The 27,954-nt window shown below is 44.9% G+C and overlaps 1 protein-coding gene across 1 annotated transcript; it reads left to right on the top strand.

Moving 5' to 3' along the window:
• Window positions 1–1,115: 1,115 nt before the first annotated feature.
• On the top strand, window positions 1,116–25,995 carry LOC147663579 (uncharacterized). Its single transcript, XM_086950346.1, has 3 exons — window positions 1,116–1,120; window positions 19,332–19,412; window positions 24,876–25,995. The coding sequence occupies exons 1-3, from the start codon at window positions 1,116–1,118 to the stop codon at window positions 25,993–25,995; spliced, it is 1,206 nt and encodes a 401-aa protein (XP_086806472.1).
• Window positions 25,996–27,954: the final 1,959 nt, after the last annotated feature.

The raw sequence follows: 27,954 nt of genomic DNA, 5'->3' as shown, positions 1-27,954 counted from the left end.
GGGGGTGTTAGGCACACACTCTGATGCTGGGCACTGGTGGGCACTGGGGGGGGTGTTAGGCACACACTCTGATGCTGGGCACTGGTGGGCACTGGGGGGCACTGGTGGGGGGGGGGTGTTAGGCACACACTCTGATGCTGGGCACTGGTGGGCACTGGGGGGGGTGTTAGGCACACACTCTGATGCTGGGCACTGGTGGGCACTGGGGGGCACTGGTGGGGGGGTGTTAGGCACACACTCTGATGCTTGGCACTGGTGGGCACTGGGGGGGGGGTGTTAGGCACACACTCTGATGCTGGGCACTGGTGGGCACTGGGGGGGTGTTAGGCACACACTCTGATGCTGGGCACTGGTGGGTGTTCTGCTCACCACTTACACTTACAATCACATTGCAGGCGTATGTGCCACACGTCTATTGCACTGGTGTAGTGCGGTGACGTACCGTACCCCGTGGTCGATGACGTAGGTACGGCCGGTCTCCGTATTGCACAGGTGTAGTGTGGTGACCTGCCGTACCCCGTGGTCGATGACGTAGGTGCGGCGTATTGCACTGGTGTACTGCGGTGACGTACCGTACCCCCTGGTCGATGACGTAGGTACGGCCGGTCTCTGTATTGCACTGGTGTAGTGCGGTGACCTGCCGTACCCCGTGGTCGATGACGTAGGTGCGGCGTATTACACTGGTGTACTGCGGTGACGTACCGTACCCCCTGGTCGATGACGTAGGTACGGCCGGTCTCCGTATTGCACTGGTGTAGTGTGGTGACCTGCCGTACCCCATGGTCGATGACGTAGGGGCGGCGTATTGCACTGGTGTACTGCGGTGACGTACCGTACCCCCTGGTCGATGACGTAGGTACGGCCGGTCTCCGTATTGCACTGGTGTAGTGCGGTGACTTGCCGTACCCCGTGGTCGATGACGTAGGTGCTGCGTATTGCACTGGTGTAGTGCGGTGACGTACCGTACCCCGTGGTCGATGACGTAGGTACGGCCGGTCTCCGTATTGCACTGGTGTAGTGCGGTGACCTGCCGTACCCCGTGGTCGATGACGTAGGTGCGGGCGGTCTCCGTATTGCACTGGTGTTGTGCGGTGACTTACCGTATCCCGTGGTCGATGACGTAGGTACAGCCGGTCTCCGTATTGCACAGGTGTAGTGCGGTGACCTGCCGTACCCCGTGGTCGATGACGTAGGTGCGGCGTATTGCACTGGTGTACTGCGGTGACGTACCGTACACCGTGGTCGATGACGTAGGTACGGCCGGTCTCCGTATAGCACTGGTGTAGTGCGGTGACCTGCCGTACCCCGTGGTCGATGACGTAGGTGCGGGCGGTCTCCGTATTGCACTGGTGTACTGCGGTGACGTACCGTACACCGTGGTCGATGACGTAGGTACGGCCGGTCACCGTATTTCACTGTTTTTTTTTTTTTAAATATATTTTTATTGCAGGAATCAGTAGATCATTACAGTAGCGACCAGCATTGTATCATAAGCAATATTAACAATATAAAGCCCTCTGGCCCCCCACCGTACAGTCCGAACACATCTAACAGCCCACCACCCTGGGGTCGGGCGGCGAAATGCAATGGGGGTCAGTAGGATGTTGGAGCTGGTCCGGATAATGCACTGTCCGTCATCTGCTTTTCCAAACAAGTCTAAAACCCCCAATATAAACCCCTCCCTCATAAATGTCTACTAACTAAGAAACCCCCCCCCCCCTCCCCCCCACCACCAGCGCCAGGGAGCTAACAACATAGAATTCTGCCGTTGGACCCACGGGGAAGGCAATAGGACTGTCAGTACTAACGTTTATCGGGACTCGGCGTGAGTCGCTTCTTCGCTTTCAGAGTCGCTGGGGGCACAATAATCCCTGAGGGCCTGCACCAACATTTCCCACTCTAACGCGGCCTCCTGCGCCTTCTCATTGCCCTGACGCCAAGCCAGCTGATACCTCAACGCGCTCTCTCCCGCCGCCCACTTCAAAAGCTCACTGTGCCATCTGCTGCCTGCCGGACCAGCCCGTGCCTTCCAGTTCCTGGTCACCTCTCGCTTAGCAAGGAGGAGCCCTAGGTCGATAAATTTACTAGAGATTTTATTCCTGGGGGTATGGGGAAACCAGTGCAGGAGCCCCACCGCTGCATCCAATGACAAGAGTCTCCCTGTCACCTCCTCCAGTGTCGTCGCCACCTCCTGCCAGTAGGACGTCAGTCCTGGACAGGCCCACAACATGTGTAGGAGGTCCGCTTCTTGAGCCGGGCATCTAGGGCATTCCGCCGAAGCCGTGGCAAAATAACGCCTGATTCTCACCGGGGTCAGGTACGCTCTATGGAGAACATAATAGTGGACCAGTTGGAAACGGGCGTTACGTGTGCCCTTCCAGGTTCGCCTCACCAACTGGGACCAGGTCGTCTCTGGGATCTCCCTACCGATGTCCTCCTCCCAGCGAGCCTTCAAAGTGGTGAGAGGAGCCAATCCCTCGGTAATCAACCTGCCGTAAAGGCAAGTGACTGCCTTCACCGTGCCCGCCGACATCATTACGTACTGGCACACCTGAGATAAATGGGGTTCCTCCTGCCCGTTCTTCCAGTGTGCCTGGATCGCTCTCGCAATGGCCGAGTGCAGCAGAAAGTCACCCCGGGAGATCCCGAAGCGGTCAATGAGATCCTGAAAGGACAAGAGCGCTCCGTCCTCGTATAGATCACCAACGAGCTGTAAACCGGAATCCTCCCAGGCCGCCAAATGTGACCAATCCCCTCCGTGGGGGAGGGCCGTCAGCATCCCCAACGGTATTTCAGGCGCGTATGGTGTTCTCAGTTGGCCTCGGGCGTGGGCCCGATTCCAACACAGGCGGATAGTCCGCTCCTCCATCGACAAGTCCCGCAGGACTAATCGCTGTCGCAGCGCTATAAAGGAGAGAACATGCCTGGCCATACCCGTCCCCCTTCTTTCCTCCGGGCCCCGGAATTCCCTGGCGATCTCCTGGGTGAAGGTTTGGAGTTGCGCCGCCAAATAATACTTCTCAAAGTCCGGCACAGCGAGCCCCCCCTCGTCCTTCGGCCTCATCAAGGTGTTGAGGGCCACCCGCCTTCGGCCCGTACCCCAGAGGAATCCGACCACCATGGAGCGTAACCGACGAAACGTGGCCGGTGGGACCCAGATCGGTAAAGTCCGGAAGTAATATAATAACCGGGGAAGTGCCACCATTTTGAGCAGAGCGATACGTCCCGCCACCGAAAGCGGCAGCGTGGCCCAGAAGTCCATGCAACCTCGGAGTGCTCGAATGCAGCGGGCAATGTTCCCGTCTAGGAGGTCGGGTTGATCGTGGTAAACGAATACCCCAAGGTACTTAAAGCAGTCGGGCTCCCATCCAATCTCCCTACTTAGCGCAGGGGCGGGGGTACCCCTGCGTACCGGAAAGAGACAGGTCTTAGACCAATTTACTCGGAGGCCCGAAACCACTCCGAACTCCGTGAGCGCCAACTCCGCTCCACGTAAAGCGTCGATCGGGTCCTCTAGGAAGAGCAACAGGTCGTCCGCATATAGCGAGACATAATGCGGGCCCACCGACGTCCACAAGCCCGAATAGTGGGCACCTGAGCGAAGGTGCAGCGCCAGTGGTTCCACCGCCAGCGCAAAGAGGAGTGGGGACAATGAGCACCCCTGCCGCGTGCCTCGTTCCACCGGATACCGCGATGAAATCAATGGGCCCGCTCGGACCCTGGCCGAAGCAGAGGCATAAAGAACCGCGGTCCATCTAACAAATCCCTCCCCGAGGCCGAATCTCCGTAACACCGTGCAGAGGTAGTCCCACTCCAGGCTATCAAAAGCCTTCTCCAGGTCCACCGATAATACTACCGGGGACGGAGCATCCACAAATGGTTCCCCTAGCAAACGGAACAACCTACGAATATTCATAGTCGTGTTCCGCCGTGGGATGAAACCGGCCTGGTCCTCATGCACCAGGGAACTCATGTGTCCCAGCAGCCTCGAGGCCAAGATGCTACTCAGTATTTTGTAGTCCACTGTCAACATCGATAGGGGACGGTATGATCCCGGGTCGGACGAGTCTCGGCCCGGCTTGAGGAGAGGAACCACCAACGCCTCACACATCGAGCTCGGGAGTCGCCCCAGCCTCTTCGCCTCCCTGTAGACCACCAGTAATCGAGGGGCGAGGAGGTCAGCGTAAGCCGCGTAAAACTCCACTGGTAGGCCATCTAGGCCCGGGGTCTTGTTTCTCGCCATCCGTTTAATGGCCCCGCGGATCTCCCCTAATTCAATGTCGGAACCCAAGGTTTTCGCCACTTCCTGCTCCACTGTGCGGAGCTCCAGTGGGCGAAGATAATCCTCAAGCCGGTCTGGGTCACGTGCGGAGCGACTGCGGTACAAACATTCATAATAATGCCGGAAGCAACTAAGAATCTCCGGTTGGGTGTATACTACAGTTCCGTCTGCCCCCCGCATATTAGTCGTCGTTTGGGACTGGCGCGTAGGGTTAGCCAGCCACGCCAACAACGCACTCGACCTGTCCCCCTCTGCAATAGATCGGACCGTGTAGGCCTTATAATCAAAACAGCGGAGCCGTTCGACCTCAGCCGCCACCCTTTCCCTCGCCTCCGCCGTTTGTGTTTGCAATTCCGGGTGTCCGGGGCGGCGCACTTCAAGCTCGCGGAGTACCCGGTCCGCCGTGTCTAAGTCAGCCAGGATGACGCGCCTCATGCCCACCTTCTTAGAGATACAGTAACCCCTCACCACTACCTTGAAAGCGTCCCATTCTAACGCCCTAGTACTCGCGGAGCCGCCGTTGGACGCAAAATAATCCGATATTCTCTCTCCCAGGTCTGCTTTGAAGACACTGTCCTCGAGGATCTCGGGTCGTAATTTCCAGGTGGGCACCGCCGGCGTCCCAGGAAACCAGCGAAGATCCAGCAGGAGGGGGTTATGGTCCGAGATGGTCCTAGATAAGTACTCCGATCGGACCGCTGCCGAAACCAGTTCGGGCGATCCAAGAAAGCCATCTAGTCTGACATGCAACTCATGGAGTCTCGAGAAATATGAATAATCCCTAGACGCGGGGTGATGCGCCCTCCAAATGTCCGTCAAACCCCAGCGGGTCTGCCAATCCTGTCGACCCTTAGCCGTGCGACGAACCGGGGAATCGGGAAGCGGGGGATGCGAGCGGTCTATGTCCACATCAACTACGGAGTTAAAGTCTCCTCCAAGCAGGAGGGGCCCGGCAAAGAAGTCGGCCAACGAGCCCGATAACCTGGAAAGGAAGGCAGTCTGGTCTACATTAGGAGCGTATACACAGCAAACGTTCAGGTCCCTCCCCCCTAGAGTGCCCGAGATGGCCACGAAACGCCCCTCTGGATCCAACACTGTCCTCGTGACTTGGAAGGGGACCCCTGCTCTGATCCATATTAGCGCCCCCCTGGCATAAGCGGAGTACGACGTGGAAAAGACCTGCCCCCGCCATCTACGCTGAAGCGCCGCCCCTTCCGCCTTGTTCAGATGAGTTTCCTGTAGCAGCGCCATTTGTACTCCCCTACGCACTAAGTAAGCGTGGACCTTGTGGCGCCTGGACATAGTGTGAAGCCCCCTTACGTTCCAAGTAACACATTTCAAGTTAGCAACATCAGCCATTGTCCCAGATTGTTCTTGCACAGTTCCCCCATCCGGGTCTCCACAAAGAAAAGACATCAATCCTCCCAGCACTGATGGCGGCCATTTTCCCCAACCAAAACCAAACAACCCAAAAACCAGTCAAACCCCCATCCACCCACCCCAGAACAGGACCCAAACTGCACCATCTAGATCCCATCCAAACCTCGTCTGTCAACAACCCAAGAATCCCCACTAATCCTACGGTCGCCACCGTAGGAAGGCCTTATGGGCCAGGTGCGGGCTGGGCGGAGGCAGCGGGCCCTCGTCGCCCGGGCCACCAGGACTATAACAAGCCCCAACCAGTACCGAAACCATCCGGGGCAAAAGCAGAGGCCCCCAAACCCTCTCTCCCCCTTTGTCAGCAATTAAGGACGGCAACCGCCTCCCCCCTGCCGGGCCCCCACCCAAAACAAGGCAGTATACCCCGTTACCCTTGTCCATCCAATAGGTCCTCCACCGATTTCGGTGTGATCACCGGTGTATGGGCACTATCGGCCACAGAGTCCTCCGAGTCCGATGGTGCTCCCTCATCCCCCAGGGTTACTTCCTCCTCGATGGTTTCATTCCGAGCTCCCGACAACTCCGACAACACTTCCAGCACTCCCCTCCGCTCCGATGATGTCTCCGCAGTTGAGGGCCCTCCTGTGCGGCCGCGGCGATTCCTGACCCTCTTGGATCGCCGTCTTTGTTCCGGCTCATCTGCCTGTTGGGACGAGGAGCCAAAGCCATCTTTCCCTGACCTGTAGAGCTCAAGCCAGACACAGACATCCTCCGGGGTGTCGAAGAACTGGGTTTTGTCGTCGACAATGATATGGAGCCTTGCAGGGTACAGGAGTGAATACTGAATGCCCTCGCTCCTGAGCTCGCGCTTAACCGCTAGGAAGGAGAACCGCTTGCGCTGAGTCTCGTAGGTGTAATCCGGGAAGATGTTCACCTGACTGTTCGCTACTTTAAACGGGCCATTGTGCCTGGCGGCATTGAGGATTAAGTCCCTGTCCCGAAAATGCAGCAGCCGCGCTACCACCGGTCTCGGGGTGCGTCCCTGCTGTGGGGGTCGTGCTGGGACTCTGTGGGCCCGTTCTAGTGTGTAGAAGGAGGACAGTCCTTCCGGGACCACCGTGTCTCGGAGCCAGGTCTCCAAGTATGTCACCATGTCACCATCCTCGATCTTTTCCGGCAGGCCCACCACTCGGATGTTGTTCCTCCTGTTGCGGCCTTCCGCATCCTCCGCCCTCCGTTCCAGGGTCTCAATTCGGGATAGGGCGTCCTTCATCGTCGCGGCCAAGGTTCGCTGCGCCGGCTCCAAGGTTTCCACCTTGCTCTCCACCTCCTTGACCCGGTCTGAAAGTTTGCCATGGTCCGCTCTAAGGAGGCCCAGGCTCGTCGCCACCTGCGCAATGTCCTGTTGGAGGGCCGATCTCGTGGTCGCTATCGCCTCTAGGACACGGTCGAACTGTTGCTGCATCTGCGCGCCATCAGAACTTTTTGGGTCCCTCTGCTCCTCCTTGTCCTGGGCTTCAGAGTCCGAGGTGGTCTGGTTGGATCCCTTGGCCCCTCTAGGTTTCCCCATGCTTCCAGGGGCACTCCGTGGGAGTCCCGGAGTAAGCGGCTCCTCGTGCAGGTGGCGACCACGACCTTCCCGGGTGCTTGTCCTCAATTCGAGTATGGGCGACCTCCTTCTCCAGAGCCCGTGGAGATTCCGCCGCTTCGGCTCACGCCACCGCCACGGCGTCCGGGGGCACCGATGAGGGGGCGGAGACAGCCGTCGCCGAGTCGGGCAGACCCGCTTCTCCACTATAGCCCCGGGGTGAGGGCCACCAACTCCCTCGGATGATCTGCGGCGCCAGAGTGTCGCGCCTCCCATGTAGGTGGACTGGCCTGGAAGACGTAGCTAGTCGCGGAGTCGCGAGGCGGGCCACCGCTCGGATCACAGGGCGTCCGCTCCCGGTGTCCTCCACTGCGTGGGCACCCACCCGGCCGTCCAACCGAGTGCAAATCCGTTGTAAAAGGTCTAGTCCAATAAATGTCCCATGCCCAGATCAGCCGGGGATGGCGAAGCCGGGCGCCAGTCGCCGCCCACGGCTCTTCTCCAAGTCAGTAGGTCCTCACAGGGGGACAAAGGAGTCCGGGCGCCATGTTGGGTCGCACTCCGCAACTCCGCAAACTTCGGTCTTACTCCGGATCAACCCTTGTCCGATCTCCACCAGGGGCCTCGGCAGGTTACCGTCGGCACACTCAGCAGAATGCGGGGTCTGGGGTGTCCCGCGGCCTCCGATTTTCAGGATAATCCCGGGCTTAGTCCCGGAGCCGAGCTCTCAGGCGACCATCGCCATCGGCGCCCAAGCCACGCCCCCACCGTATTTCACTGGTGATGTGCGGGAGTGTGTGGCGCAACATGGCCAGACATTACAATCGTGAAATGGAGATGTGCGCGTGTTGCAAGACGTACAGGTATGTAGAACTTCGTTGTACTCACCTTCTGCGCCGTCGTCGGTTTCTCAGTACGAGGTGGTGGGCGTACAGGATAGGGATTACACGGACGATGGCGTCCATGTCCTGCTTGTCGCGTACCGGGGTGCGGGTCGTGCCGGAGTGTGGTTTTACGGTAGTTTTGAGCTCTCGTAGGAAAAGAGCCGTACGGAGTGTGTGGAACACGGATCGTACTTTGTGGTTCGGGAGACGCGGTCTATTTACGTTCGGACGTAGCGTCGAGCGTCAGCCGACTGCTATTCGTATGGACTTTCGATTCGTACGGCGTTTTTTACGGGGCGTACGGAGTGACGCATTAGGTTGTGATCGTACTTGCACATTCGTACGGGGACGCCTTCTGGTACGATTCGTACGGGGAAAAACGCTTCGTACAGCAATTCGGAGCGCTTTTTACCGGATCGGAATCGGCGCCAAGGTGTCCCCATCATAATTACAGTTTTGAAAACAAGAAGGACAATACCTAGGTCATCAGATTGAAAAGGGAGTAAGAAAAGTGACCTCAGAAAGAATAGAAATTATCAGAGGAATGAAGCCACCAAAGACACAGAAACAAGTAAGAATGTTTTTGGGTATGGTTGGTTACTGCCGTCAATGGATTAGTGGATGTTCAGTTTTTCACTAATTGTAAAACCATTACAGAGACTGACAAAAGGTGATGTGAAAGATCCTATTGTGCTAAATGAAGAAGAAATGGGAGCATCTGAAACATTTAAAACAAGTCTATGTGAAGCACCAGCACCAGGCATGCCTGATTATGAAAAAGAATTTGAACTGTATTGCAGTGAGAGAGAGGGATGTGCATTGTCAGTTTTGATTCAGAGACATGGAAGCAGTATTAGATCCAGTAGCAAGAGGATTGCCTGGGTGTCTGAAAGCTGTTGCAGCTACAAGTATGAGTCTTGAACAAAGTGAAGGAATTGTGATGGGGTATCCGGTTAAGGTTTATGTGCCACATTCTGTGAAGATACTCCTGACCTGTACCAAGACACAATATATGACCAAAAGTCGCCTGACCAGGTATGAAAAAGTAATTTAGGGTACATACAATGTGACTATTGCTAGGTGTGTTAATGTGAATCTTTCAACCTTGTTACCAGATGCGTTGGATGTGGAAGTGAAAGATGATGTTGATCACAAATGTTTGGGTGTGTTGGAGTGCTGTACCAAACCAAGACCTGATATAAAAGATGAACCTTTGGAAGAATCAGATTATGTGCTGTTTGTTGATGGCTCTTGTTTGAGAACTGATGAAGGGAATATAAGTGCTGCATATGCTGTTGTACAGTGGCAGATGTTATGGAAGCATCTTGTCTGAATGGAGTATGCTGTGCTCAAGTAGCTGAATTGATTGCCTTGATTCGAGCATGCAAATTGGGAGAACATATCCGAATTACCATAGTGAGTGATAGTCAATATGGATTTGGGGTGGTTCACGATTATGGGCAACTGTGGTCTGTAGCCATAATATCGAAAAGAAAATATAGAATGGACATAACCCCTTCCATGCGGCCGCGATTCCCCTGGTGTGCTGTAAACAACACGAACAGGGGCGGGCCGTGACGAACCCCAGCCGTCATCAGCACACAAGCACCGTAGTGCATGACGGCTGGGGTTCGTCATCAGCATGGAAGGGGTTAATATAGAAGTAAAAATATAGAATGGACAAAATATCGAATGGACACAATATAGTAGTTAGAAATATTGAATTGAAGGTAAGTAATATTGGTTGTCAAAATATAGAAGTCAAAATATCGAAGTATATAATATAGGCATTAAAATATATCGAATTTTTAATAATATCAATTTTTTGTGTGTTTTGCATGTTAGTTTATGTGTGAAAAATGTATATTATTTTTGTGTGATGCATGTTTATTTTATTTTAAGTAATGAATTTTATGTTATTTAATTTTTGCATACTTTAATTCTGTAGTGGGTTGTAGGTTTATAGGGGAAAAGGGTGGGAAGTAATTTAATTATATTAAATTAAAAATACATTTTTAGAAAATATTAATTATTTTTATTTAGTTTTGCTTTTTAGTTCTGTAGCGGGTAGTGGGTTTATAGGGGAATAAGGTGGAAAGTAATTTAATTGCAATTAATTAAATATTTTTATTTATTTATTGGTATTCATTTTGAATGTATTGTTAATTATTTTTTAATTGGTAATTAATTTTAATGAATTGATTAATTGATAATTATGTAAATTGTATTAATATCTTTTCCGTAGCGGGTTGAGGGTTCACAGGGGAATAGGGTGGGAAGTAATTTATTGTAATTAAGTAAATCATTTTTTTATTTATTGGTACTGATTTATTGGTAATAAATTTTTAATTGGTAATTCATTTTTATTAATTGGTGATTATTTTGAATTAATTGATTAATTGCTAATAATGATATTTGTATTAATTTATTTTCCGTAGCAGATTGTGGGTTTATAGGGGAATAGAGTTGAAAGTGATTTAATTGTAAATAATTACATATTAAAAATACTTTTTGTGTATTGATAATTAATTTACGGTTAATCATTAGTTAATTTTATTATTAATTAGTTTTTGTTATTGAAAATTAATTTGTTGTTTAATAATTATGAATAGGTAATTAATTTTTAATACCTACTATGTATTTGTATTTCTAATTGATTAATTATTACATAATATTAAATTGGTAATTAATTTTAATAAATTTTTTATTATTATTATTATTATTAACTGAGCTTATAAAGCGCCTGGTTACACTAGTCAGTGTGTCCCCGCGCTAATAGTGGCCTAAAAGATCCCTAACACAGCCAGAAAAGAGCACTTCAATATTTGGGGAACAGATGTGTCTTGAGTTCCTTGCGGAAAACTTTTTCAGACGGCTCCATCCGGAGTCTGAGAGGAAGAGTGTTCCAACTCTGTGCTGCCAGAAGGCGGAAGGATCTGCCGCCCATCCTGGCCCTGCAAGTCTTCGGGATACACATTAGCCCAGTGCCCTCCGACCGGAGGGGCCTAGTTGGTTTATACAATGTGAGCAGATTCCTCAGGAAACTCGGGCACTTACCGTGAGCGATCCGATGGCCTATACACAGGATTTTAAACTGGACACGCTCTTTAATTGGGAGCCAGTGGAGCGTCCCCAATGCCTTTTTGGTGGAAGATCTTTTTGGCAGTGATAACACCAGGCGTGCAGCAGCATTTTGGATACCTTGCAAGCGTTGAAGACATCTCACGTTAGCTCCCAGATATAAGGCATTCCCGTAGTCCAGCCTGGAAGTCACCAGGGCATGGACCAGGGCCCTTCTAGCTGACACTGGGAGCAGGTCGAGTGTCTTTCTCAGACAACGGAGAATGCCAAAGCAAGTACCAGCTACACGTCTAGTGTGATACTCAAAAGATAGTTTTGAGTCCATCCAAATACCCAGATTCTTGACCTGTTCTTTAGGTTGAGGTAAGGGGCCCAGGGTCTGGGGCCACCATGCGGATGTCCAAACAGACGGAGACTTGCCTACAATAAGCACCTCCGTCTTGTCCCCATTTAATCTGAGACAATTGTTTGACATCCAATTAGCCAGGTCTTGCAGGCAGGATGTAAACTGACTGGCTGCCTGCTCAGCTGGCTGAGAAAGAGCTACAACCAGCTGAGTATCATCCGCGTAAGTCACCACAACAACCCCATGTTTCTCCGCAATAGATGCCACTGGGGCAACATAGAGGTTGAATAAAGTGGGACTTAGGCTTGAGCCTTGGGGAACTCCTTGGCTCAGGGCGATAGCTCTGGACCTATGGGGCCCCTGCTCCACACAAAAGCTGCGGCCAAGGAGAAAGGACTTCAGCCAGTGCCACGCTTTGCCAGCAACTCCTCCCTCTCTCAGGCGCTGTAGCAGTGTGTGATGGGCCACAGTGTCAAACGCGGCACTGAGATCTAAAAGAATCAGTATTGGTATTGATATTTAATTTATTTTTCTAAATATATTAAATCATTACTTTCCCTACTGTTGCACTCTCCGGAGTGGGAATAGTAATTTTTACCCCTACGCTATCCAACGCTTTCCCTACTGTTGCACTCTCTGGAGTGGGAATAGTAATTTTTATCCCTACGCTATCCAACGCTTTCCCTACTGGTGCATTCTCTGGAGTGGGAAAAGTAATTTTTACCTCTACGCTATACAACGCTTTCTCTACTGTTGCACTCTCTGGAGTGAGAGTAGTAATTTTTACCCCTACGCTATCCAACGCTTTTCCTACTGTTGCAGTCTCTGGAGTGGGAAGAGTAATTTTACCCTCCCGCTATCCAACGCTTTTTCTACTGTTGCACTCACTGGAGTGGGAATAGTAATTTTTACCTCTATGCTATCCAACGCTTTCCTTACTGTTGCACTCACTGGAGTGGTATTAGTACATTTTACACTCCCGCTATCCTATGGTAAAAATATTGTATAGTTTTTATTAATATTACGTTAATATGTATATATATATATATATATATATATATATATATATATATATATATATATATATATATATATATATATGTATTAAAAAATTGTATGTTTATTTTTTTAACTTACATTCATTATTTATTAATTTTAAGGTCATTTAATTATTTTTAAGTATGTTTTAGTTAATTAGATTTATTATTTCATTAATTTTAAATTACTTTTAAGACATTTAATAAAATTCGATATTTTGACTAACTATATTTTTTACAACTATATTTTTGATTCGATATTCCACACTTATAAAGCGCACTGCAACCCCACGGGCATCCTGGCGCAAAAACACAGTAAGTAGGAATGATCCGCAAGTCTAGCTACCTGTTACCCTCTGGGGGACAGCCAGGTCTTAATTTTCCTCTGAAACGACAGCAGTTCCTGTGTCTGCCTCTGGTCCAAAGGGAGGCTGTTCCATAGGCGAGTAGCTGCCACTCCAAACGCTCTTCCACCCATAGTGGTTTGCTTGAATCTCAGGATGGTTGCCAGGCTAGCAGCAGAGAATTGCAAGTTACGTACAGGGACATACCAACCAAACCTGCCCTGAAGTGGCTTGGGCCCGGTACCGTGAAGTGCCTTGAAGGCAATAGAGAGCGACTTGAACAATATCCTTTGGCTCACCTGGAGCCAATGTAGCTCAGCTAATGCCTGGGAAGCTGATAAGCCTCGAGGTCTCCTCAAGACCAATTTTGCTGCTGCTGCCTGAATACTCTGAAGGCTCGAAATTATACCTGGGGGACTCCAGCAGCAAGGCGATACAGTAATCCAGGCAGCTAGGGATAACACTCCTAACCACTGTCCCTCCAATCTGAGGGGGTAGCAGTGGAAGAACCTACCGGATTCCTCTGATGAGCATGAAGCAGTTCCTGACTACCTGATTAACATGCGATTCCAGGTTAAGTTTGTCATTAAAACTGATCCCCAGATTATGTACCATGCTCACCGGTCCCATAGGGCCATCTGTGGGGAAAGGCCAGAAATCCGAAGGTAAGACTGAGGGCACTCTGCCCACCCCACAGTGCAGAATCTCAGTTTTGTTGCTGTTAAACTGCAGTGCATTGTCTCTTAACCACAACACAATTTCCTGCATACACTTATGGAAGGTATCCTGGGAATCCGCCTGATCACCATCCAGTGACACTATTAATTGGGTGTATTCAGCATAGTTAACCACACTAATATTGTGGGCTTTGATGACATCCAAAAGCAGCCGCATGTACACAATAAATAGTATCGGGCCCTGTGGTACCCCGTGCCTATTATTAGTAAAGTCTGACTAGAAGGGAGGAAGGGCAACGGCCTGCCATCTATCTGCCAAGTAAGACTTGAACCAGCTCAAAGCCATATCTGTCACCTTCCCCTCCACCAGTCTTGACAGTAGTGTGGCATGGTTTTCCGTGTCAAACGCGGGGGACAGATTTAACAAGATCAGAGTCACAGCATGTCCCCTGTCTGCACGCATCCGAAGAATGTCCAACACGGTAACCAGTGCTGTCTCGGTCCCATGTCCTGGTCTGAACCCAAACTGTTCATCTCCCAGCTTGTTATTGCCTTCCAGGAAGCTCGAAAGTGCGTGACTGACCAGGCGCTCCACTATCTTCACTGGATATGGCAGTAGGGAGATTAGCCTGTAGTTCTTAAGGCATTTGGGATCTAGAGAAGGTTTCTTCAAGAGGGGTGAGACCACCGGAATCTTCCAACAGGGAGGCACCACTCCACTGCTAAGTGATTGATTGCATAGCTGGTAAAGCAGTGGAAAGACCTCAGGACCAAGCTCTTTCCAGAGTTTCTGGGGAATTGGGTCCAGCGGTGAGCCACAGGAAAGCCCCATCGCCACCTTAATAAACTCTTCTTCCGAAGGCAGTTCCCAGTGATCAAGGGTTATTTCCTAACTCCTTAATGCAGCCCCCATTTCCCTGATTTCACAAACCTTAGGTGTTCTAAATTCAACATTTTTGGTTGTGACCAGAAGGGTATCAGACTTAAGGCCTTCAATAATCTTATCTATCTTTTCCTGAAAGAACGCTGCCAATCCGTTGCATAACTCTTGTGAGGGCACCATCTTATTCCTTGTGCACTCCGGATTGGTCAGCTCTCTCAGTATATTGAAGACACCTTTGGTGCTATTGGAGGACTTGAGAATAAGGTCTGCAAAATATGCGGCCTTAGTCCTGGTTATAGCTTTTTTGTACACAGCTAGAAGTTCCCTCCATCTGATTTTAGCCTCACTGGGGTGCAAACTTCGCCATTGCCTTTCCGCGTGCTTACATTCCAGCATAAGCATCCTCAATTCATTAGTATATCAAGGGGCAGATGGTTTCCCCGCAGCCTGATGTTGTCCAGAGGAGCAAGCTGATCAACCACTCGGGTTAGGTGATCATAAAAACCAGAACAGTTCTCAATGACTGTCTTCCCAGGGTCAAAAAGATACTTTAGATTAAGTGCCCGACCTGAATTTGTCCGCCTTAGAAAGGCCTTCCAGTCCCTGCCTAGAAAATACCTTTCCTCAATAGATGTGGGTCTGGTCCTTATAACATGGATAACTCTAAATTCGACCAAATAGTGGTCTGACCAGCCCACTGGTAGGATCCTGTCCGTAATTATTGAGTTTTCGCCAGCAAACATCAGATCCAATACATGTCCCTCTATATGGGTCACCTCTTGCACCCATTGTTGAAGGTGCAGGTTGGCACAAGTTTGAATGAGATTAGAGTAGGCGGTGTCCAACCTCCCGTTGGGCCACAGATAGAAATCGCCCAGTATCAACAGTCTATGATGAGTAAGGGCCATGTTGCTGACCACGTCAACAAACTGCTGCTGCTGTTGTACAGTGACATTACCCGGGGGTCTATAACAGACCACACCAGTCAGAATGTGCCCAGATGGGTCTTTCATAGAGAACCCTAAAATCTCTATGTGAGCAACTACATCAATATCAAGCGGGGTGATGCCCCAGGAGGCCCGAAAAATGACTCAGTCCCACCACCTCTACCATCAAGCCTTGGCTTGAGGAATGCTTTAAACCCTGCAGGGCAGTCTAGCCCTAACTCAAGCTCCATCTCTGTCCATGTTTCTGTCATGAACAGAGCATCAAGGTCTAGTGATTCAATCAGGAGTTGGATCTCCGAGGCGTGTTTTGGCAGTGACTTAAAATTAAGGAGTTGCAAAAACCACAGTTGATGGACAGAATGCAGAACAATGTCATACATTCACCCCAGTACAGAGATCTGGGCCTAAATCCATCGTTTTTTGCACTCCACACCACCCCAGTTCAGACATGGCCAAATGCAAATCAGTCTGACCCTGTGCCTCATGGGAACAGTCCAGCCCAAACTGCCAAGCCATGCCTTCCCTGGACCGGAAACAAGCTTCCGAGGACCGGTTTCTGGCATTCCAGCCGTCTTCAGCCCAGCTTGCTGGAATCCAGTGGTGTGGAGAGCATGGGACTCACATCTGAGCATACTCATCCCTCTCGGGGTGACAAATGCAAAAACCACAGTTGATGGACAGAATGCAGAACAATGTCATACATTCACCCCAGTACAGAGATCGGGGCATAAATCCATCGTTTTTTTGCACTCCACACCACCCCAGTTCAGAGATGGCCATATGCAAATCAGTCTGACCCTGTGCCTCATGGGAACAGTCCAGCCCGAACTGCCAAGCCATGCCTTCCCTGGACCGGAAACAAGCTTCGAGGACCTGTTTCTGGCATTCCAACCATCTTCAGCCCGGCTTGCTTGAATCCAGTGGTGGGGAGAGCATGGGACTCACGTCTGAGCATACCCATCCCACTCGGGGTGACAAATGCAAAAACCACAGTTGATGGGCAGAATGCAGAACAATGTCATACATTCACCCCAGTACAGAGATCTGGGCCTAAATCCATCTTTTTTGTGCACTCCACACCACCCCAGTTCAGACATGGCCATATGCAAATCAGTCTGACCCTGTGCCTCATGGGAACAGTCCAGCCCGAACTGCCAAGCCATGCCTTCCCTGGACCGGAAACAATCTTCCGAGGACCGGTTTCTGGCATTCCAGCTGTCTTCAGCCCGGCTTGCTTGAATCCAGTGGTGTGGAGAGCATGGGACTCACGTCTGAGCATACCCATCCCTCTCGGGGTGGCCAATGCAAAAATCACAGTTGATGGACAGAATGCAGAACAAAGTCATACATTCACCCCAGTACAGAGATCTGGGCCTAAATCCATTGTCCACATGAAATACTAATTAGAAGAGTTATGAGACAAGCATTTGTACCTGTCAACAAACTGCTAACTATAAAGGATGATATCATACTGGATTACTGTAGAGGCTTATCTGACACGATTGGTTATATGTTTCACCAGGTTGGAACTGATGCATGCACAAAAGAAAAGAATCCAACTCATGATTTTAGTCCTGGAGATTGGGTCCACATAAAAATACATAGAAGGAGAAATTTCCTGGTACCTAGGTGGGATAAACCAAGGCAGGTGATTTTGGTCAGTACAACAGCAGTGAAATGTGGTGGTGTTAAAAGGTGGGTGCACACCAGCCATACAATTTGTGTACCAGAGCCAGAGAATCAACAATCGCAAGAAGAAACTAGTTCAGATTCTGATGGGGAAGAAACTGTTGATTAAGTTTCAAATAAGAAAGTTCGACCTGTGAGGCAACATTTGGAAATACCAGATACAAGTTCAGCATCAGAAGCAGAGACTGAAATAATTGAAATTCCAGGTGTTGAAGATCGTCCTGTAAGCCGACATCTGGAAAAAGAAAAAAACAGTTTGGACACTGAAAAAGAGCAGAATAAAACTGGTAAGAGAGGAGATTCTTGAAATCAAGAAGAAAGTTCTGAAAAGAGAAATATTGATCTTGAAAGTGGAGAAAAGGAAGTACCTCACGGTGAGGATGAGATTCCAAATACAGTTATAAAGAGATTCCTTGCAAAAGAGTTGAATTGATTGGAAAAGAACAAGCGGCCACATGCATCATTGCACCCGTTTGCGATTCCTAAATTGCGAAAATTAAGGAATCGCAATTTAGAAATCGCAAACTGCAATGCATGAACAATTCGCGTTTATTTTTGCGATTCAGTATTTTTCCTTAATTGCGATTCACAATGTGCGAATCCCAAATAAGGAAAACCCTTCCCATTGATTCCTATGGGCCAAAAGGCCCATAGGAATGAATGGGAAGGCATTCACATTTTGCAAATTTCAAATTACGATTCGCAAAATGTGAATGCAATTTCAAGGGTGCAGGGGGGGTCCAAAGACCCCTCCCTGCACCCTTGAAATGTAACTTAGAATGCAATTTAGACACACACATACCCCAAGGGCATGTGTGTGTATAAATTAAAAGTTTCAAAAATGCAATTTGTGCATATTTGAAAGTTTTCGGTAAATTAGCATGAAGTTCAACTTCATGCTAATTTACCACTTCCAAATTTCGAATTCGCAATTAAAAAATGATCATGCATTGCATTTAAGAAATCTGAAATTGCGATTTCTTAAATGCAATCGCAATTTTAGAAATCGCAACATGGTTGCGATTCCTAAAATTGCGAAATGCATGATGCATTCCAAATTAGTCAAATGCATTCGCAAACGGCCGGAAATTGCGATTGTGGGCAAAGATTTAGAAACTGAATTTGAAACAATAAAGTGCAAAATTTAGGGAAGTAAAGACAAATCTGAAACGGAGACTGATTAAAGTGATGGAGAAAGTACTTTGAGAAAAAGTTACAGAAAAATGGCTTGGAAGGTAGAAAGAGAAACAATTGAAACAGTAGTTAAAAAGGCCAAGAAAGGAGATAATTGGCCTACATAAATTAAAGGACTAAAATTCAAATTGATAAACATAAATGGAGTACCACAAGATCAAGTAAATGAGATTTCTAGCCAAGAAGACCAAAAAGAGAAAAATAAAGACATTTTGCAATGACCCAAAAGAGTTAGGAGACCAAATCAAAAGTATAGATCACCTGAGTGGATATATATCTCTTTACCTGATATAACAGAAATTGAAAATAATCAAGAAAATCAAAGTGACTCTGGTGAGTGAGAAAAGTCAAGCACACAGAAAGAATTATTAATTTCTGGAAAAAGTAAAAGTGGAAAAGGAAAGAAAAAGGTCAAATGAAATAAAAGAGAAAACGTAATTAAATATAATTTTGAATGAACACATTTTTTTGTGTGAAAAATTGATAAAGAGACATTGAAAAGTGGTAAAAAGACAATGTAAAAAAAATGCCTGCAAATAATTCATCTAAATGTGAAATAATACGTAAATTGTGTAGAATGTGTTTGATATGCACTGCTTTATTAATGCTTATATGGATTATTTTAGCAATATTGATTCCATTTAATTTAAGTTTTGAACATTCCTATAAAAGTAAAGATGATAATAAAAGTGAGAAAATACATGATGTAGAATTGGTAGATAAAACAGAATTGCACAAAGATAGATCTATTCATGATTTTTCAAAGAATGTTTTTGCCATATTATTAAAAGAATATGTAGAAACTATGGATGTACAAGATCGCTATGTTTGCATGCAGTTGCCTGCATCTGTTTCAGAGGGTGTGACCTATCATCACCTCCCTTTGAGGTATGGAATGACTTGTAGTGTTATAGCTATTTTATTTTACCAGACAGGCAAATTAGAATCTTATTATTCTGATGTTTATGACATTTTTGCTAAAATTCATGTGGTAATTAGAGTGAACAAAGTGAAACCTGCTAAAGTTTTAGGAGAATTTTTCTTAGAAATTGATGAATTAACAATAGAATATGCATATACTGGGGCCAGTTATAATATACCAACATCCAATCGTTACGACATATTGCAGGGATTGGAGGATATTGATTGACTTGCCACAGACATTAATTTTATTAACCCCTCAATATCTTTGAGACCTTGTGGCCTAAGGTCTGTTTATGATAACTTGGGTGTGAATGTGATCAAGGCAAAGGATGGGGTAGGCTCTGTGGAACTTATGAGAAACTAGCAGGTTTTATTGAATGATAGCATCACAGATGCAAACCCATCCTTAGGGGTTAATTTGGAGCTTAAGTGTAACACGGATACGCTGGCTAGCCAAACGAACAAGGAAACATGATCATTTGTGAGTTGGAATATCGCAGGCCTAAGGTCAAAATTGGAAAACGAAAATTGGGTAAACCTTGTGAACAATTATGATATTGTTAGTCTCCAAGAAACCTGGACTACGACCCCTGATCATGTCAGTGGTTTTAAAACTTATGTTTCCCCTGCCATTAGCTCTGTTCATGGTAGGGCTAAAGGGGGTTTATGCACCTATGTGTCCAATATGTTACTATGCACTAAAGTAGAAATAGTTTTTAACAACATGAATTATCATATTATCAGGATTGTTATTGATAATGTGTTTTCTTTGGTTTTGGTAAATTTTTATAATAATGTCCCGGGAGAGGGCGTGAACAATATTTTTAAGTCTTTAGGTGGCAATATCAAACCTATGGTGAAAGGAAGCTCTAAAGAGGTCTGTCTTATATGGGCAGGAGACTTTAATTGTTCCTTATGTGTAAGAGGGGAGAGAGGAACATGTGGTGTCATGCTGGTTAAAGATACCAGTCTGAGCCATTTTGAGCATACCAAGTGTGGGGACCACCTAAATGAAGTCATCTTCGGGTGTGAAATGTGTTTTGCGAATAGACTGGCCAGCCCTGAGATGCCATTTTTCCCCACCTTTAGTGGTAGAGGGCCAAATTCAACAACCGATTACATAAGCATGACGGCCAGCCATGGGGGTATGATTCAGGCATTTAACACCCTCGAAAATCCATTGGGTGACCACTTTCTCCTTAGTTTAGTTCTTCATGGCAGACCTAGGGCACTACGTGGAAAGGACATGCCTAAATCACGAGTAGATAACATCTCTATGGCCAGGAAAAACGGTTATTCTTTAAAGTGGACAAAAATTATCCCAGAAGATTTTCTACAAAAATTAGTAAGTAGTACTGAGCCCCAGTTTTACGCCTGTACGGATGTGATTTCTGAAGATACTGATATTATAAAAACTTTTTATTATTACATCACAAATTAAGAAGCTACTATGGGTTGAAACAAAAGGTGTTAAAAAGGTTTGATACGGCCTGTACCAAGGCCTATTCAAACCTTAAACATGCTTTAAATGCCCCAGTTAAAGATAGTATCCTAATTAAGGACTGTAGAAATGTCTATAAGCAGACCCTAAAAAAGAGAAAAGTTATTTTAAAAAAAGAAGCATGGGATACTTTGTGCGAAGCATCATTAAGTCAAGATACTGCAGCTTTTTGGAAAGCTGTTAAGGCCCCCTTTTTTTAATTATAATGTTTCAGCTAGAATAGAAGTAGCCATAACAGAAAAAGAGTGGGTGAAGCATTTTTCAGAATTATACTCTGCTGAGAGACAAGAGGAAGATCGCTTAATGCAGGAAAACACAACTGGAGATTATTGCCATTTAAAAAATAACTTGGTACCTGATATCTCTGTAGCACAGGTGAATGCTAGTATTTATGCAAGCCTGGGGGGAAAGGGACCGGCCCTGACGGGGTCCCGTTGGATCTATACAAAAATAATGTAGGTCTCTGGGCCCCGATACTAACCCGACTTTTCAATGCTACGTTTTGAAATGGCCTTCTATCTTCCTGGTGTGAGTCGGTGATAGTTCCCATATTTAAAAGGGGGGACAGAGCTACTTGTCAATGCTATCGCCCAATATCGCTTCTGGACTCCACCATTACAGTTTTTGGGCGAGTAATCTTAAATAGGCTTCAAACATGGGCCGATGCAAATACAATAATCAGTGATTTACAATATGGTTTTAGGAAAGGGCTTAGTACAATTGACCAGTGCTTGAACTTGCATATTTTAATAGAAAAATATACAAAAGCCAAGGAGGGTTGAATGTTTTTAACTTTCATAGACTTAACCTCTGCATTTGACTGTGTTTACACAGTAAACTTTGGCTGGTTATGGAACAACTGGGGGTAGATACATCAATTATTAATTTCCTTCGGGAACTTTATTCAGGTGCATCTGCTAGAGTTAAATATGGAAAAAATGGCGAATGTACAGAATCCTTTGGTATCGCTAGGGGAGTACAACAAGGCTGCGTCTTGACACCGTTTCTCTTTACACTCTATATTAATGATGTGGAGACCACATTATTGAGGGAGTGCAGGGATATGCCGATGGTGGGGGAAAGATCAGTGCCAGCAACTCCGCTGGCCATGCAAAGCTTAGTTACCTCCTTTGCAGATTTTATGACAGGATTGGACCTAAGGATAAACTGTTCAAAGACCTTCACCATGACCTGTGGTTTGGGTGCACATAAAAAGAGAAAGGTCATTTTTATTGGTTCTTCCCCAGTTGATTTATTTCAACTTTTTCTTATTTAGGAGTATTGTTCGATCATACGGGTCTATGGAACACCACAATTAAGACTAGGAAGTTATTATACTGCAAATCAATAATGGCCTTAAAAAATTGTAGTAAAAAAAATTGGCAGGAAACCTATTGGGGAGATGTTAATAGTGTATAAAGCTACTTGTGTACCAATCGCGACATATGGCGCAGGCTTGTTGGGACATGCGAATGTAAAGTCATTACAGGTGGTAGAAAACCTTTTCATGAAATACCTTCTAGCCGTTCCAAAAAGTGTTTCCACATATGTTTGCCATGCAGAACTCGGGGAAACATATCTAGAAGATATTATAAAGACAGCCCCGGTACTGCTATGGCACAGAATTTGGACGACTGATGAATGTGGGTTAAACCATTCCATTGTGAATAACGTAGTTGGGCTAGAAAAAAGTGGTAAAATTGGATGGCCTTGCTACGTGAAGAAGTTCTTCACGGATTTTGGTCTGGCAAATTACTATAATGAACCATCCTCCCTGTGTAACATTTCTAGGAAAGTTTTGAAGGAAAAGTGTATGACCTACCTGCATGAGTGCAGAACCACCACAGAAATTATGAAAATAATGGATCACTGAAATAATATCGAGGGACAAAATATCGACTTGCAAAAATATCGTGGACAAAATATCGACAGTCAAAATATCGAGTTTGTATCTACAAACAGGTAAGTACAAAAATATTGAGTACAAAATATCGTTTACAATAATATAGTTGTAAAAAATATCGACTTTATTAAAAACAGTGGTAAATTAAATTAATATTCAAATTTAATTACTAAAATATACTTAAAAATACTTAAATTATCTTATAATAATTAAATAATAAATGAAAATAATAAAAAAAATGTTTACAATCTTATTTGTTAAAACATATATATATAGTAACATACTATAATTAAATAAGATACTATTATATTACCGTACGATACCAGAAGTGTAAAAAATACTATTCCCACTCCAAAGAGTGCAAGCGTAGGGAAAGCGTTGGATAGCGTAGGGGTTAAAATTACTATTCCCACTCCAGTGGGTGCAACAGTAGGGAAAACTGACCCTGAACCCAAAGAATACCCCTTTACCCAAGAACTGAAAACTGACCCTTAACCCTAAAAATACCCCTTTACCCAAAAACCCAAAACTGACCCTGAACCCTAAAAATACCCCTTTACCCAAAAACTGAAAACTGACCCTGAACCCAAAAAATACCCCTTTACCCAAGAACTGAAAACTGACCCTGAACCCTAAAAATACCCCTTTACCCAAAAACTGAAAACTGACCCTGAACCCTAAAAATACCCCTTTACCCAAAAACTGAAAACTAACCCTGAACCCTAAAAATACCCCTTTACCCAAAAACTGAAAACTGACCCTGAACCCTAAAAATACCCCTTTACCCCAAAACTGAAAACTGACCCTGAACCCTAAAAATACCCCTTTACCCAAAAACTGAAAACTGACCCTGAACCCTAAAAATACCCCTTTACCCAAAAACTGAAAACTGACCCAGAACCCTAAAAATACCCCTTTACCCAAAAAACCAAAACTGACCCTGAACCCTAAAAATACCCCTTTACCCAAAAAACCAAAACTGACCCTGAACCCTAAAAATACTCATTTACCCAAAATTAATTAATATTATTTAATTACCAATTAATTATTAATTAACAATAACAATAAAGTAAATATATTAGCACATTAGCTGTAATTAATTTAATTTAATAATTAATATTATTTTTTCCCAATTAATTAATTAACAATAACTAAAAATTATATATATAAATAAATTACTCTAATTAATGTAATTAACTAATTAATATTATTTAATTACCAATTAATTACTAATTAAAAATATGTACAAAATTATATTAATTAATTAACTAATTAATATTAATTAATTACCAATTAATTATTAATTAAAAATATTTACAAACATATATTAATTAATTAATTATTATTAAATTACTCCCCACCCTTATCCCCTATTAACCCAACATCCCGCTCCTAAACATTAACTACAATTTAAATTACTATCAATAATTTTTTTTTTTTTAACCTTTTTTCTACATAATATCTATATTTTTTACTTTGACTATTTATCAATATTTTGTCTTGTCAATTTTTTTTAGTCGATATTTTTGTACTCGATATTTTTTTATCATTATTTTATTCGATATTTTGACCAACAATATTTTTGTTATCGATATTTTATTGTTGTCGATATTTTTAACTCGATATTTTGTCCATTCGATATTTTGGAGTCGATATTTTGTCTGTGCACCGAAAATAATGGTGGCTGCCCATGAGCAAATTGTGATTTCCAGACAAATGCAGCCATATGTTAAAGTACAAATGAGTGACTACAAGAGGTTTTTATTAATTCGTTTTAGATTTAATTTGTTGTTTAGGTCACTTAGTTTCCCTGCCAGGAATGATTGGTCGAAAATCTTGAATAAGTGTCCTTGTGACGATTTGTCAGAACAATCAGATATACATATTCTTTTTTTCTGTAAATTTTACACAATTCCTAGACGAAGGTGGTTTATTCCTTTATTGAAGACCATGGAAATGAATCGCTGTCGCCCTTATTTTTTAGCTGTACAGAAACTTGACAATATTTTAACTATTGTATCAATTTCTTCGGTTTAAAAAAATGTTTTTAAATCACGGAAATCTATTGCATCCTGAATTATGATGAACTGACTTTGGTGCACTGGAGGAATTTGTTATGTTCATTAACTGTGATTTTATCTGAACTTTTATGGTTGTTGTGTTTTAATAACCGAATAAAGAAAGAATTGAATTGAATTGAATTGAATGCATATATAAATAATCTTACATGTAAACTGAAAAAGGCAGAAAAAATGTTTTTAGAAATGGCAGAAGATAGAAGATTAGCTTATCAGAGAAAAGCTACTGCAAGTACATTGAAACCAGCCACATTGAATTTTGATGAAGAAAATTTTGTAAAAAGTGATACAAATGTTGCATTGGGAATAGATCTTCCCCAACAAGGAACATTTTGTATTAGGAGAGACAATGCAGTGTATGATAACTATTTTGTGGGAGCAAATAATTGCAAGGACACTTACAGAATTATTGGGGGATGGGGATTTAAAGGGGGAAAAGATCCTGTATTTCCTGGTTTATATTTCATTTGTGGTAACAAAGCTTATTATAGATTTCCAGACCACTGGCATGGTACCTGCTACATAGGCTTGGTATTTCCTACAATTTTTCATGTAGATAGAGGTACTAATGGAGTTCATGAGAAAGGTAAACCATTAACATGTAGGAGGAGAGAAACTTTTCTAGAAATTGTAGGTGATATTTTTGGTGCACTGATACCAGCAGTGGGAATATCCTTCAACGCAAATAAAAATCGGAAATTGTCAACGATAGCAGATCGTTTATCCAAAAGTACAGGTGGGGGATTTTTTATGTTAAATACAGAAATGGTTTCCCTGAGAGCTATGGTGATGCAAAATAGACTTGCTCTTGATATTTTATTGGCAAAAGAAGGAGGAGTCTGTGGAATATTAAAAGTGCAACATTGTTGTACTTATATTCCTGATAAAAGTCAAAATATACAGAGGTATATTAAAAATATTACTGAATTGCATAAAGAAATGATCCCACTGGAGGTTGATGGTGTTTTAGAGAAGCTTAGTAAGAGTTTTTATAATGTAAAAATGTGGTTTACTGAAATAGGTAGTTCTTTAATTGGGAAAATACTAATACCAGCAACTGTAATAATGATGATAACAGTGATGATAAGACTAAGGTGTATTTGTACTAGATTAAAAAGAGCTGAGAGAAAATTGAAAAAAAAAATTGAAAAAAGAATCCAAAGAGAACGTGAAATGGGTGAAATCGAACTTGATGAATTAAATAATAAAAGGATTGAAGATTTAAGACGGCAACTTATGAGAGATACTAAGGTCTAAAGCCGAAAGAGCCAGAAACATGTTCTTAAAGAAAATTTAGGTGGGATGATTGTGTGGTGATAAAATCACCAAAAGGGGAGTTGATGGAGCAGGGGTGAGATACAAAAATGTGTGTACCCCCTGTGAAGTTACACACAATAATCAATGTAATCATTTGAAGCATGAATAATTAACCAACAAAATGCACTTAGACATTTTACACGTGGGAAACTAATTGCTATTTGCAAAAACTAATTTATGAACAATTGTGAACGAGCCATATTAACATAAAGCTAATAATACGAAAAAACCATCTTTGTTTTGCTTTTATAAAGTGTGTATGTCTTATTGTGGCAATAAGAAATAAATTAATTTGGTAAGTAAACAAAGCTATTTGTCATGCTTTAGCTAGGTAACCACTAATTGGAAATATTAGAATGGTGGGAGGTTAACAGAAAAAAACTATAATTCTAAATCTAACATTTGTTGTGTTTGTTTTCGCACTAGTTCTCATTGTGGCCTATGCGGTCTGGGTGCTGCAAAATGGCTGCTGACTGCAGTATTGGCATTGGCCTGAGAAAGAGCCTCTATGCATGCACTGAGACAAAAGAGCCAAATCAGTGGAATGACTGAAATACAGTGCAAGTGATGTCAAGGTTAGCTTGGCCTAGGATGTATAAGGATGCCAAAAGACGTTTGCATCTGAGACTGTGGGAACGGAAGACCGTGTTACCATATTATGAATGACAAAGTATAAACGGAGATGACATCTGGGAATATATGAGAATGACTGAGCAATTTGAAAACCGGTTCTGAGGTGATTATAGCCACCCCTCTAATGGACCAATCAGAATGAACGGTGGAACCTAAAAGTTTACATTTTAGTTAGATAGTTAGTATGGTTTTTGGAAATACCATGGGACTGAAACCGCCCTTATTAAAGCATCCGAAGATATAAGAATAATAAGAGACCAAGGCGGTACAGCGGTGTTGGTACTGCTGGACCTTTCAGCAGCTTTCGACACGGTCGACCATAGTATTGTGGTCTACCGTGTCGGGAAAATGGGCGTCTCCTCCACGGCAAGAGCTCTCCTTGCTTCCTTTCTCTCTGAGAGGACGCAGGCCGTCACTCTTGGCCCTTACCAATCTGCTAAACTGTCACAACCGTGTGGGGTACCTCAAGGCTCATCCCTGAGTCCGACACTTTTTAATATCTATGTGTCGGACCTGGCCAATGTCATCAAGGCACATGGGATGAGCCTAACCTCCTACGCGGACGACACTGAATTGGTGATGGCAATAAGAGGTGATGGAGAAGAGGTAGCTAAAAGATTCCAGAGAGGTCTGACGGAATTAGGTGAGTGGATGGCAGCGAACTGCCCAAAACTTAATTCGGAAAAAACCGAGGTAATGATTTTTGGACAACTCTCACCAGAATGGCCCGCCTCTTGGTGGCCCCAAACTTTTGGTGCCCCCCCCAATCCGGTGACTAAAGTAAGAAACCTAGGAATACTTTTTGATAACCATTTAAACTTCATGGACCATGCTAGCAAAGTGGCCTCTATAGCCCATCACAAACTACGCATGATTCGAAAAATAAGTCCTTATCTTCCTACTACCGCCATTAAAACTCTGGTGAGCTCACTAGTCCTGACATCCCTAGACTACTGCAATGGGCTTTTCATCAACTCCCAAGTTAGAGTTATAAAAAAAACTGCAGACCATACAGAATGCGGCAGCCCGTCTTATTCTGGGAATTCCTAAGTTTGCTCCTCTCTCTGACGCCATTCCAAAACTACACTGGCTGACGATTCAGAACAGAGCTAGATTTAAATCACAGTGCATTGTTTACAAAGCACTAAATAAACAGGGCCCGCAGTTCCTTAAAGACCATCTACGTCCTTACCAACCTATACGCCAGTTGCGCTCCACCAACAGCAACCAACTAACGGTACCTCGCACCAAAACAGTGATGTGGGG

This window comes from Lissotriton vulgaris, unplaced genomic scaffold, assembly GCF_964263255.1.
Source record: "Lissotriton vulgaris unplaced genomic scaffold, aLisVul1.2 SCAFFOLD_5600, whole genome shotgun sequence".
NCBI lineage: Eukaryota > Metazoa > Chordata > Amphibia > Caudata > Salamandridae > Lissotriton > Lissotriton vulgaris.
Note: the sequence above shows the minus strand (reverse complement) of the source record. Positions and strands in the feature narration are given on the sequence as shown.

Coding starts and splice junctions, on each gene's coding strand:
- LOC147663579 (XM_086950346.1), top strand. Junction 19,413..24,875: donor ACAATAGAATATGCATATAC/TGGGGCCAGTTA, acceptor GAATGCATATAT/AAATAATCTTACATGTAAAC.